At 40.3% G+C, this 12,942-nt stretch overlaps 1 protein-coding gene across 1 annotated transcript in view; it reads left to right on the forward strand.

Annotated features, from left to right (window-relative positions):
- The first annotated feature begins 1,701 nt into the window (after positions 1–1,701).
- Positions 1,702–12,942, forward strand: part of ITGA2 (integrin subunit alpha 2) — a 52,531-nt gene continuing 41,290 nt past the window's right edge. Inside the window, exon 1 of the mRNA XM_054397737.1 lies at positions 1,702–1,853. Within this exon, the coding sequence (XP_054253712.1) occupies positions 1,702–1,853 (152 nt within the window). The remainder of the gene's footprint in view (positions 1,854–12,942) is intronic.

Below are 12,942 nucleotides of genomic sequence, written 5' to 3' on the forward strand. Positions count from 1 at the left end.
TGAATGCAGTTCTACCTTGCATGTTTGTATGTCTAAGTTTTCCTGTTTGGACAACTGTTCAGACTGTTTGGACTGAAAACAAAGGCTTCTGGCATCATAATGAAATGACTAAAAAAATGTAGGTTTTCTGATGCAGTAGATAATCTGAGTTTTGTCGCAGTGCGTCAAACATTAAGTTGCAGAAAGAGACAAGAATACAAACAGTGTTAGAAGTTCATTTTCACTTTAATGAAAACTGGCTGGCTGGCCAAACCCGAAGAATTGTGGCGAATGGAGTTAAATCCAGTTGGCAAACGGTCACAAGTGATATTCTACAGAGCTCAATATTGGGACCAGTTCTACCTAGTATCTTTTGAATCATCTGGATCAGGGGATTGAGTGCACACTCCTAAGATAATACCAAGCAGGTTGGGAGCATTGATCCTCATGAGGGTAGGAAGGCTTTACCAAGGGATCTAGACAGGCTGGTTCCATGGAGTAAGGCCAGTTCTATGATGTTAAAAAAAGTTTTGCACTTGGACCTCAACAACCCTGTACAATGTTGTATGCCAAGAAGGCCAGTAGCATCCTGGCCAATACCAGAAATTTTGCCACTTAGTGGGGTATCACTTCAAATACTGTGTTCAGTTTTAGGCCTCTCACTACAAGAAGGACATTTTTGTGCTAGAACATGTCCAAAAATGGCAGCAAAGTGGGTAAAGGGTGTAGGGCACAAGTCTTAAGAGGAGTGGCTGTGAGAACTGGGTTTAGCCAGTTTCTCGAGGTTTAACTTGGAGAAAAGGAGTCTGAGGAGAGACCTTCTTCCTCTCCACAGCTACCCAAATGAGATTGTAGCGAAGTGGCTGTCAGTCTCTTCTCCAAAGTAACAAGTGATAGGACAAGGGGTAATGGCCTGAAGTTGAGACAGGAGGGCTTTAGATGGGGGGAAAAGCATCTTCACCAAAAGGGTTGTCAAGCACTGGAACAGACTGCTCAGGAACGTGGTGAAGTGAATTACTACACCTGGAGGTATTGAAAAGATGTGCAGATGTGACAGTGACATGGTTTAGTGGTGGACTTGGTAGTATTAGGTTAATGGTTAGACCCAATGGTCTTAAAAGTCTTTTCCAACCTCAATGACTCTATGATTCTAGTGTAGAAGCAGGCTACTGATGTGTTTGATGTGCCATAATCTTGACTTATGCCTTAAGGTAAAGGAGAATAACAGAACTTTAAATTGCATATCTTGCCTACCTTGTGCTAAAACATTTCCATTAGTAATGCTGCAGCTTCTGCTAAAGCAAACAGCAAATGAGTCATTGATCTCTGCCCACAATATTATAACATACGTAAAGAGTGCTAGACAGCTGTTATACATAGACAGATGTACTGTAGGGGAAATCCTGATTTTTAATTTTTTTCCTTCTCCTTGCACATGTTGTGAGCTACATTTCATTTTCACTCAGAATCATGGAATGGTAGGGGTTGAAAGGGACTTCTGGGGATCATCTGGTCCAAAGCCCCTGCTAAACCAGATTCAGCTAGTTCAGGTTGCACAGTAACTTTTAGAGGGAAGTTTTGAAAGTCTCTGTAGAAGGAGATCCTGCAACTTCTCTGAGCAGCCTGTTCCAGTGTTCCATCACCCCAAAACAGGGGTCAGGGAAGATGACACAGATGAAGAGCCTTTTTCACTGGGATCAAAATTGTTCTTTAAGTACTTCTATGATAATCATAATCTTTCTGTTAACAGGCTTTCTTCATAACTGCTGTGAAGCTTACAATGTTGGGCTCCTAGAAGCAAAAATATTTTCTGGTCCATCAAGAGAGCAGTTCGGATATGCAGTTCAACAGTTTGTTAATGAACAAGGCAAATGGTAAGCAGCTTGTTAAATGTCCATTTAAAAGGCTAAGGGGAAAATGTTGCAACTTGGTTTTGTTTAATACTTCTGCATTTTGTTTAAATGTGTACCAGTCAATTCCTTTTTATATTGGAATTACCTTTTTACAAATAAGTAACTGTTATTAAAACAAAAGTTGAAATACTGTAAATATGTATGCATGTGAATGTTCAGGCTTTTTACCTTTACTAGTGTGATCTGACAACTTTCTTAATTTTCTACTTTCCAATATATCAGTTTCCTCAGAGTCACAATTTCTGTAGAATTTTAACTTACTTCATTCCTTCCTGTACCAATAGAATTTTTGTTACGCATTACATGTACATGGAATATTTTTCCATTTTAACGTTGTTGAGATTAAAACAAATGAAGTTCTAGTTATTAAAATTAAGTGAACTTAAATCTATAGCATTTTGACTCTGATACAGTTTGCTTCTCAGGGACAGCATATTTGGATGGATATAATAAGAGTCCTAGCAGAGGCCTTTTGTCCACTGCATCTCTTCAGCCATGAAACTTGATGTGAAATCCACTATTGCCAGTACATTAGGCTTGATGAGTAATTAGTAAAATATTTTTTCCCAGTAATGTTGGTTTCAAAAATAATTTTAAATTAGCCCAGAGTAAGCCCATTTAGTGGCAAACATATTGTTTCCTCTTCTGCAGCCTCAGCAACCACAAAGTTTAAGGTGTCTTTCATGGCAATGATGTTATATCTATAAATAGTTCAGTGATAACTCAACTACTTTAAGTGGTTATTTACATTATATGATTTTAAGTCTGTAGTGGAAAGCTAGAGAAGTTGCATACATTAACATGAGCTGAGACAATATTTTAGATGTATCATTTTCCATAAACTGAAGCAGTGTCAGAACCTAAATATCCATGAGCTGGTATGTTTACTTAATTGATGATAGACAGATTGTAAGTAACTGAACTTTTTACAGTGGAAGAAATATGCCAAAATCTGAATCCATGGAAATGCATGTGAAAAGTGTATTTTACACTTAATGTTTGGAGAAGAAAAAAAAAAATCACCAAAAAGAAATGCTGAGCTAGCTGAGACATTTATGCATAGCCCCACAAAGAGACTATGCAGTTGCAATTGCTTGCATATGCAAATATGTAAGACTACCTAGATCTCACTGAATCTTCAGCATTACTGTTTACCATTGGTGATGAGGAGGAAGAGTAGAGCAGGTCTGTGTCCTCCAAACTGAGAGCTCAGTGTTTTCTTTCACTCCATTTGGTAAGCTCCCAACCTACCCTCATTCCTCATCTGATGTAGTAGCTTCTCACAGTGTTTCTGCCTGCGTTAATTATGTGTTTAGTCACCCACAGATCAGAGCTCTCTTTTTTTTAAAACTTCTGTGTGAAGCCATTGAAGGAGAACAAGAATGTCTGCTGAAGGGAATTGAATGCTTTGGCTTATACATGGAGATACTGTCTTGTGTTTTATCCTTCTTGTAAGTTTTTCTAAAGCTTGCATTAGCAACGTTAGGTTGCAGATTCACCCAAGCTATTTATGTTTAATATTTCCCTATTTCATTTTTACTTCTGATGGAAAAACTCCTCCACTACCATTTTATTGAATAATGCGTGGTAGAATTCAGGAAAGAAAGTAATTCTGGATTAACTTTTTTTATCTCCTCCCAAGTCTATGAATATTATGAATCTGGGAAACTTTTCTGTAGATAGGCACTTTATTATTTTTTCATTGACTGCATGATATCTGACCACAGCTCAAAAAGTCAGGGAAATTTTATTAGCTCTTGTTTGAGTAACCATGACTTTTTAGAGACTCTTCAGTGAAGAAAAGCTCTTCTCAATCTCCCTCTCAAGAAGTCATTAGGCAAGCTTAAATAAAAAAGCCAACCATGTCTGACTCTCTTGTTCTCTTCATTTCTGGGTTTTATTGCTTTTTTTATCTTTTTTTTTTCTTTCTTTAGGACAATACAGCTTTTTTCTTGTCTGCATTATTTTAAAAAGAAACAAAAACCAAAACAGCAACACTGAATCTGTTTAGCAGAGTTGATTCTAGTGTAAGGAATGCAGGGGCTGCAGCCTGTGTTCAGAATGCTTGTTGACATGGCTGACCTAGGATTTAGATAAACAGTCTGAGCTTTGCGTAAGATCAGGATGCTACTTTCTGCTGAGGGGGAGCATTTATCATCCTGTTTATCATCCAGTACTACTGGGATGGCATCTCTCTCCAAGGGAGAGGTTATCCAAAATCCACCAGAAGCTTCATCACATCCTAGACCTTGCTTTTGTTTAAAAAAGGACGTGGTACTGTGTTAAACACAACTTTAAAACCCCTCCTGTACTGTTTTAAAGAGCAGAAAGGAGAGATAAAGAAAAAAACAGCAGACACTGGTTGTATTATTCAGCTATATTTCTGGGAGGTACATCTCTGAGGCAATAAAGGCTATAAAAAATTACGAAGAGAGGAGAATTTTTGTAGAATTGGGGCTCCATGCTTCAGTATGTTATCAATTCTCTGCAGTGATGAGTTCAGAGGGAAGAGGGAAGGCAGTCCAGCCAGGAGCTCAGAGCAGCCGAAGAGAGAGCTGGTACATACTGAGAAGCTGTGACATAAATCAGCAGGGAGTTTGTGTCACACTTCCCGAACGGAATCCTCTTTCTGTGGAGTCAGATGATCCAGGATAATTGGACAACGGTGCATTGATGGACATTGTGAGTGTGTGATGCTCATAAAAAAGGACAAACATGCAAGTCAAGCACAGCTCAAGTTTTTCATGGTGTCTGGTGAGAATTTCAAAACAGGCACTCTTTAATGATCTCAACGAAAATTGTGAACACTAAAGAAACTTGTCAATTAGAAAAATTTAGGCGGTCCATCATAGAAGTAATTGGCCACAACAGAAACACTATTCTGTTTACGCTCTGGTTCTCCCTGTCATGAGATCATCTTTATTTGAACCTTAAATCAAGACCAAATTCTCTCTTACTTTGTAAATATAGTCTTTTAGAAAGGTGGATTGTACTGTGGCAAGTTTGCCTTGAATGTGCGTGCCCTGAACAGCAGGTGAAATCACGCTTTACAAAGGTCAAAGTAGAGTGGATTTGGTTATCTATCTATCTATCTATCTATCTATCTATCATTAGTTTCAGATGAAGAAGATTGAATAGCTATATATATCTGTTAAAATGCTTTTTCCTACCAATACGTGTTTTCCGTATGTGGACATATCCCACTACAGAGCTAAAATCTCAAGTCTGCTGTCAAGATGTTTGGTATCCAGTTGCAGCCACTCTTGCTCAGTTGCATCTGCATGCTTAGGATTTGGAAACTCTGGGTCTTGTTTTGCAATTTATGCAGTGGGATTTTTCTTTTTAAAAATATTTTGTTTCATTCCATACCATGTCAGTAATGACACCTTAATGGGCACTTCTGTTACTAATGTGTCTCATAATCATTGCATTACTTAAATAGCTTTAAAAATTACTACATACTCTCACTAGTCATCAAAGCCCAGCAGACTTTCTCATGGGGTGATGTATTGCCTCCTTAGACTGATAAGATATTTTGCTGAAAAGGCCACACTTCTGTAGCAACTTTTGTTGAAATCAATAAATTTTCAAAGTCTTCTGATTTTAATGAGGAGGGTAATTTCTGCCAACTTTTTTTTCTTAACAAAATGCTGCCATTGTTACAGCTCCATTTTTCAGTGCCAGCAACACTGTTAACTTTGAGTTCTTTGCCCAGCTTTTGCTTCCCACAACTGTATGTTTGCCTTTTTCCTGTGCAGCGAAGCAGCCCTGCACAGCTTCTGTGTTCTAGGCCTTTAAACTTTGACAGTCAAACTGTTTTGCAATAACTCACTGTAGTTTTTGAAGTTCTGAGTCTTTTGACTGAAGGATTCAAAGTTTTAGATGATAATAAGTGTTTTGTATGCTCAGAGAAGCCTCTATGAAAATGAGGAGTTTTCTGGTCTTCATATCTATTCACCACTTTCTGTAATTCTAGGGAAAAGGGCTGGATGATTTAAAAGGTTGTCCTTATTTGAATTAGAAGAAATTCTGTTAAGTGATCTCACTTTTCAGCTCAGTCTCTTCCAAGTAACTTCACTATCTGAAGTTAACAGCATGTTTTTGCAGACAGTGTCTGCTTCTAATAGCAATAGTGCTCAATGTTTCTAGTTAATAGCAAGGATTGGTACTCAGACCAAGGTCACTGCTAAATCTTGTGTACTATGTAGGGGTGCAGAGTAAAAGCCTGCACCTGAAGATAGGAGCAGACAGTTCAGGTGACCTCAAAGTGACCAACAAGGTGTTCCATTATATACACATCACATTCAGTTTAAAGCTGATTGATCACAAGAGTCAAACTGTATTCTCTTCTTCAGTGGCCATTGTCTGAGGATGACTCTCTCTATTCTGCCTTCAATCATAATCCATGTTTTACTGAGCCCAGTTTCAGAATCCATCTCCTGCCTCTCGTTCCTGGTGTCCAGTATGGGACTTCCGCTACAGCGTTAATGGTGACAGTGAATAATTGCAATTGGTGGGGGTTAGGCTCCATATCGCTTTTTTACACATTTGCATGTATTGCATTTTATTTTTATTATTGTTTTCATTAAAATAGATTTCATTTTCCAATTCCTAAGTGTCTCTCCCTTATTCCTTTTGTATTATGCTTTGGGAGAGGAGAAGGATTAATAGAGAGCCTGTCACATCTGTTGTAGCCCTAACCCTTGACAGATGTCCTTTCTACTTCCATTTTCCTATTTCCTATTAGCCATCTTTGCGTTTAAAGCAAAACAAAAACAAACAAACCAATAACAAGAAGCAAACCAATAAAAAAAGCAAACCCATAAACCCAAACAAAAAAAAAGAATACCCAAACAAAAAAAACTCCACACAAACCCCAAAAAGATGCCAACCAACTGAAAAAACCCCACAACACACTAAAGGGCAAATGCTTGTACAGAGAAAAGGAAACTACAAGCATAAAATATGCTCTGGCAACAGCTGGGAATTCATCCATTCACCATGAATTCTGATTTTGTTTTATGCTACATCAGACTTTGCCAGTTACTAGCTGCGTCATGGTGTAATTTTCCAGAAATAATTCCTATTGCACTTGGATCTGTCACTCCTACAGCCTGTGTGGTATGGCATTGCTGCTGAACTTTGTTTGACTTAATGTAGTTCCATTGCTTTGCATGCAGTGTGGGAAGCTGGGTAATAAAATTGGTGGTAATATTACATGGTAATTAGTACAGTTTTGTGTAAAGACAACACATAAGGAAGTTTTGTAAAATATTTAACTCGTTGCTGAAAAAGATCCTTAATTAATACACTATGCACTTGGAAACAAGCATTTTCAAGTATTTTAGTACTCATTTCTTGCGTTCTTTCCTGATACATTCAGTTTCACTCTACTTCATATGCATCCTATTCAATCAGAGCAATTTGGGGTTTTGGGGGGTTTTTTGGTGTTTTTTTTGGTATCAACATGCTAGCTAGATAATCTCTTGCTTTCTTCACCTCTGATGTTTTGTAAAGATACACCTGTATTTTCCCAGAGCGGTATTGTGTAATTCTGTACTGTAATGGTTTATGTTAATTTTCAAAGGCAAGCAGGATTTGCTTATTTCCAATACAGATTAAGTTTAGTAAGCTTAAAGTAAAGCACAGGATTGTTTTGATTGGGATTAAATTAACGAGGTGGGAATTATAAAAATGTAGTTATCTTTACTTTCCTGAAAACCCCACCCAAAATTACTCACAAAACTGGTTAAATTTTATTTGCAGGTTCTATTTGGTCACGAATGGTACAAGGATGCTTATAGGCAACTTTAGTACAATTTAGAGAATTCAGAAAATGGAAGAGGCCAAGCCACAAAAGAGCTTTACCCCACTTACAAAATCAGAGACAAGCCAAGACCATAGGGGAAGTCAATGAGTCGGATTTTACTCACGAGGATTGTGTAGGAATTTGGAGATGGTCCCTGGATCTCTCCTTGGTGGCAGCCTCCAGAACTGCAAGCTTTATAATCCAATTTGTGAATCATGTGGCATAAATCCAAAGGCAAAGGGACCCACCAAAGTTAAAGTGTCCTTAGACACAGCTCCCACAAGGCAAATCTCGTGGAACAGCACTGCCTGAGCAGTGCAAGAGAAGTCACACCGCCAGCCTGTTTCCAGCCAACAGCAGGCAGGGTCGCTCCAGCACAGGGCAGGGAGCAGGACCCCAGGGTAGGCACGTCTGGGGACAAGCCAGGTCCGGGTGCTGCAGGCTAACGTCGCAGTGAATCTAGCGAGTCCCAGCTCAAATCCCTGGAAACCAAGTCCAGAGCGAGTCCGAGACTACTTTCTGGTCACTCTATTTATGATTTCCCTAGACAATGTGTCCCGTGTCAATACATACCGGGTGTGAAGAATCCAGCCAATTACAATTCCAAATCCCAGTGTGGGCTTCCCCCACGAGTGAATACATGTGAGGGACTTCAGCTCCAGGACAGAAGAAAGGTGCCTTTCTACCTTTCCCCACCCAAGTCCCCAGCGGGAGGATAAGGCAATTTCCTACTTTTGTCTTCCCCAATTCAAATCTCTGCAGCTGGAGGTGGTGGAAGAGGGGGTTGGAGCACCCTACAACAGCGATACAAGAGACAGAGTAAAGTGATTTCCTAGGACCTTTAAGATTGGAAATGAAAAGCAGAGGGCTATGCTTGCAGAAATTGGTTAGTAACACTTCCTCTGCAGCTTACTGGTGGCACATCAGACTAGTTAAGTCAAACAAAGTAAGGGACTTAACAGCTCTTAATTTCTCAAAATCAGTGTCAGTAGTCACTTTCAGGTGTTAAATTCTGTGTATGGGGTAATGTTTTTTGGCCTACAGCACTGAGATTCATAGACCCTCCAAATCTACGAGTGAGGCTAATAGTGAAAGGGGAAATAGTATAACAATTTCAAAGTATAAGGAGTGTTAAACGAATGACAAATTAAGTTTGCTTTGGGTGGGGTTGGCATAGATTTAGTTTTGGGTTTAAAATTAGACAAGTTTGTCTTGTTTGGCATTTTCTGTTTGCATCATGCAACAGCTACGAAGTTAGTTCTAGAGCTAGTGAAATTAAAATACAATTAAAAATACTAAGGTCTAGAAGTAAATCATAGAGTCATAGAATTGTTAGGGTTGGAAGGGACCTCAAGGATCATCTAGTTCCAACCTCCATGCCATGGGCAGGGACACCTCACACTAGATCTGGTTGCTCAGAGCCACATCCAGCCTGGCCTTAAAAACCTCCAGGGATGGGGCTTCTACCACCTCACTGGACAGCCTGTTCCAGTGTCTCATCACCCTCATGGTGTAAAACTTCTTCCTAACATCCAATCTGAATCTACCCACTTCTGATTTTCTCCATTCCCCCTGCTCCTATCGCTGCCTGACATCCTAAAATAGTCCCTCCCCAGCTTTCTTATAGGCCCCCTTCAGATACTGGATGGCCACAATAAGGTCTCCTTGGAGCCTTCTCTCCAGACTGAACAGCCCCAACTCTTTCAGTCTGTCCTCATAGGATAGGTGCTCCAGCCCTCTGATCATCCTCATGACCCTTCTCTGGACACATTCCAGCACCTCCATATCCCTCTTGTAATAGGGGCTCCAGAACTGGACACAGTACTCCAGGTGGAGTCTCACCAGAGCGGAATGGAGGGGGAGAATCACCTCCCTTGACCTGCTGGCTATGCTTCTCTTGATGCGGCCCAGGATGTGATTGGCTTTCTGGGTTGCAAGTGCACACTGATGGCTCATGTTGAGCTTCTCATCCACCAGCAACCCCAAGTCCCTTTCTTCAGGGCTGTTCTCCAGCCAGTCACTGCCCAGCCTTATATCACTGCTTGGGATTGCCTTGACACAGACACAGGACCCTGCACTTGGTCTTGTTGAACCTCATGAGGTTGGCTTGTGCCCAGCTCTCCAGCCTGTCAAGGTCCCTCTGGGTGCCATCCCTTCCCTCCAGCGTGTCTGCTGCACCACACAGCTTGGTGTCATCAGCAAACGTGCTGAGGGTGCACTCAATGCCACTGTCCATGTCACCAACAAAGATGTTGAACAAGACTGGTCCCAGGACTGATCCCTGAGGGACTCCACTTGTCACTGGCCTCCATTGGGACATGGACCCATTGACAGCCACTCTTTGGGCTGTCTGTGGGTAACAGTCTGAAGGACTGACAAGGGAGGGAACTTTATGTATGACATCCTTTACCTGGGCACCAGGGAGACAGCAGGCTTCTCTATGAAGTGGGTTTGGTCTGCATACTGGGCCCTCTGCTCCCCTTAGCAAAGAGTCACCTACAATATGACCCTTTGCTTTTTCTTTTCAGAGTCAGTTTTTATGGCTGACCTGAGGCGAGTCAGCCTTGGTGGCACTTCTGGCCATTGTGGCATTTTTGGCTTTTGTGAGCCCTTGTCCTTGCTCACGACCAGTTCCTCCTGCAGAGCCTCGTACCTGTTCTGCAAGGGCACTGTGGGTGGTGCACTTCTTAAAGCAGCACGTTTGCTCTATTTGTGTCATTTGTTTCGTTGGGTAGCTACCTGTTCCCGTTGACCCTGCACATGTGAGTTACTACAGTTAATGCAGGAAGGCTGGCGGGCTTGCTGATGAGAGGATATTGACTCCTCTGCACCACTAAGAGTCGACTCTTGTTCTATATTTGTAAAGATCAACTTGTGAAAGTTATCAATTTTCTTCTCACTCTCACTGATGCTTCTTAGCTCACTCACCTCTTCCGCCTACCTAAATTAGGTGTCAAGAATGATTGTTCCTTGGTATAAATATATCTGGTTTGGAACTAGCGTTGAGGTCAGAGAAGAAAGGAATTTTGAGAGCCCACATTACTGCTAAGTGGCATAAAACTGATGGAGTGAGCACAAATAGGCACACTGAGGTGGAGAGAGTTGTGTTTTCTGAAGTCTATGAATGTGTTTATCTCTAGTTTTTGTCAATAGCATGGGTGATGGTTGGAGTTAGGCTTCGATTTTGGGACAGGTAGTGCTCAAGCATGCCTCTCTTTTCCCCACAGTTCTCACTTTGGGCCTCAGAATAACCCATGCCTGCAGAGCAATGCCAGTTCTGTGAAGAGATTTACTGTAAGCTTCACAACCAGACAGGATGGTGCAGAGGATATTTCCAAAATCCATTAAGGTCATTCTTTGAACAGTAGCTGTCTTCTTATAGGGTCTACAGATCTCTCAGGGTCTACATTTGCCTTCTGGGAAACTTAGGAAAAACATAAAAATATTTCTAAATGTACACAGTGCAACGTTCAGCTTGACAGTTAATGCTGAAAAGCTGTTCCTGTTTCAGATATTACACATGAAGTGCTGCCATCGTTTCTAAATTGTTTCCTGTTTCCATGTAAACTGTTAGCTCCCTCTCTCTTCCCCATGGCCAGCTAGCATTTTATAGCTGTAAAATAACTCTGTAGTACCTAACAAGGGGGATGACTGTAACACCGTGCCTTGCCCTGTCAGTCACTGTTAGCTGGCTCCAATCCTCTGTCACTGCAAGGCTTTGCAGATTGTATCTTTTGTTGGCAAAAGACTGATGGAGTAGTTTCACATGAGCTCTGGTTACTCAGTCCTGAGCTATGGTTGTTTTGGTTTCCACTGTGCAGAAAAGGCTGTATTCCTCAGAAAATAGCAAGAAGATTGGAGTCCTCCTCACAGCCAGTGTTAACATACACTGTTCTTATAGAGGGGCATGTTAATATGAACCCAAATTGCAAGTTTAGGGGTGCTGAAACTACATAAAATCCTGTTCATAGTGTCTGCATAATCACTGTTTCCAAACAAGGTAACTGAGAAAGAGATAAGTATTTTAAAAATGCTCCTGTACACAGAAAATAGATTACCTCCAACCAAACTGGTAAAAGAGTAACATTTGTGCTCTTAACTTTGTGTTTAATTGAGATGAAATAAGCTTTTTAAAAATGTGGTTAGCATTATTTTCTTTGAGAAAGCTAAAAACAACTCAGACTCTTGATTGTGATCTAAAACTGCATATTCTCCTAAAGCTATTTTATTTAAACTAGTTATAAGATTGCAGCAATAAAACACAATGATCTCCATAAAGTCAATATGATATACAGCAATTGCTTTGAAACATAATAATTTCATAACGTGTTCTTTTTATAGTGCAAGTTATTTGCATCAGCTACCTTTAAAATCTTAGATTGTAACAACTTTGTTTTTAGCACCTACTTAGAAATTTCTTATGAAACTTCATATTCTGTACTGGGTTCCTATTGCTTGTTGGTTTACTGTTCCATAAATGCATTAATTACTAGCACAGATTGTTCTGTATGAAAGGAAAGTCATATAGCTGCTGGAGCTACAGACCCACAGTCCCTGTTGTTTCATCGTTTATTTAAATTTTTTTGTTGTTGTTTAGCTCGTCTTCCTATGATCATGTTTTGTCTCCCTCTTATTTCACTGCCTGTTGAACTGTATAAGGAATTGTTGTTCTCTTCCAAAGCGTTGTTCTCTTCCAGCCCTGTGTGGCTTTATACTGTCTATGAGAGATGTGTTGAAAAATGGGTGTTCTGAAGCAGTATTCCCAGGAGGTGAATTAATCAGATTTGTGAAGGCTTTCAGATAAAAATTAAAGGGCTCTTGAGGAGCAGATATTGGAAGGGAAACCTTATGGCAAATGAAAGAATGAGTCAGAGACAGTAAGTCACTTCATATTGTAGGCATAAATTATTATGGGTCTTAACTTCCTTGTTCAAATTAAATACTTCGTGCAGAAGACTGTTAACACCTGCAGTGTTTTCTTTCTGACTCAGTGTTTTCAAGGTGTGGTAGTGTTCAGGCTCAGACATAAGGATTTAACTGTTTCTGAGCAGATCCTGTAGGAAACGCTTCTTATCAGCTGAAAGAATAACTTAAGATGAATCAGTTAACTGCCAACTTAGAGGACAATAAATTCTCAATACATATTTTTAACTTGTACGCCTCAGTACATGTTAATATCTTTGCTGTGTTTCTTCTGACACGCTACATAATGCCACAGAAACAATAGTACACATTTGAGCA

This window comes from Indicator indicator, chromosome Z, assembly GCF_027791375.1.
Source record: "Indicator indicator isolate 239-I01 chromosome Z, UM_Iind_1.1, whole genome shotgun sequence".
NCBI classification, from domain to species: domain Eukaryota; kingdom Metazoa; phylum Chordata; class Aves; order Piciformes; family Indicatoridae; genus Indicator; species Indicator indicator.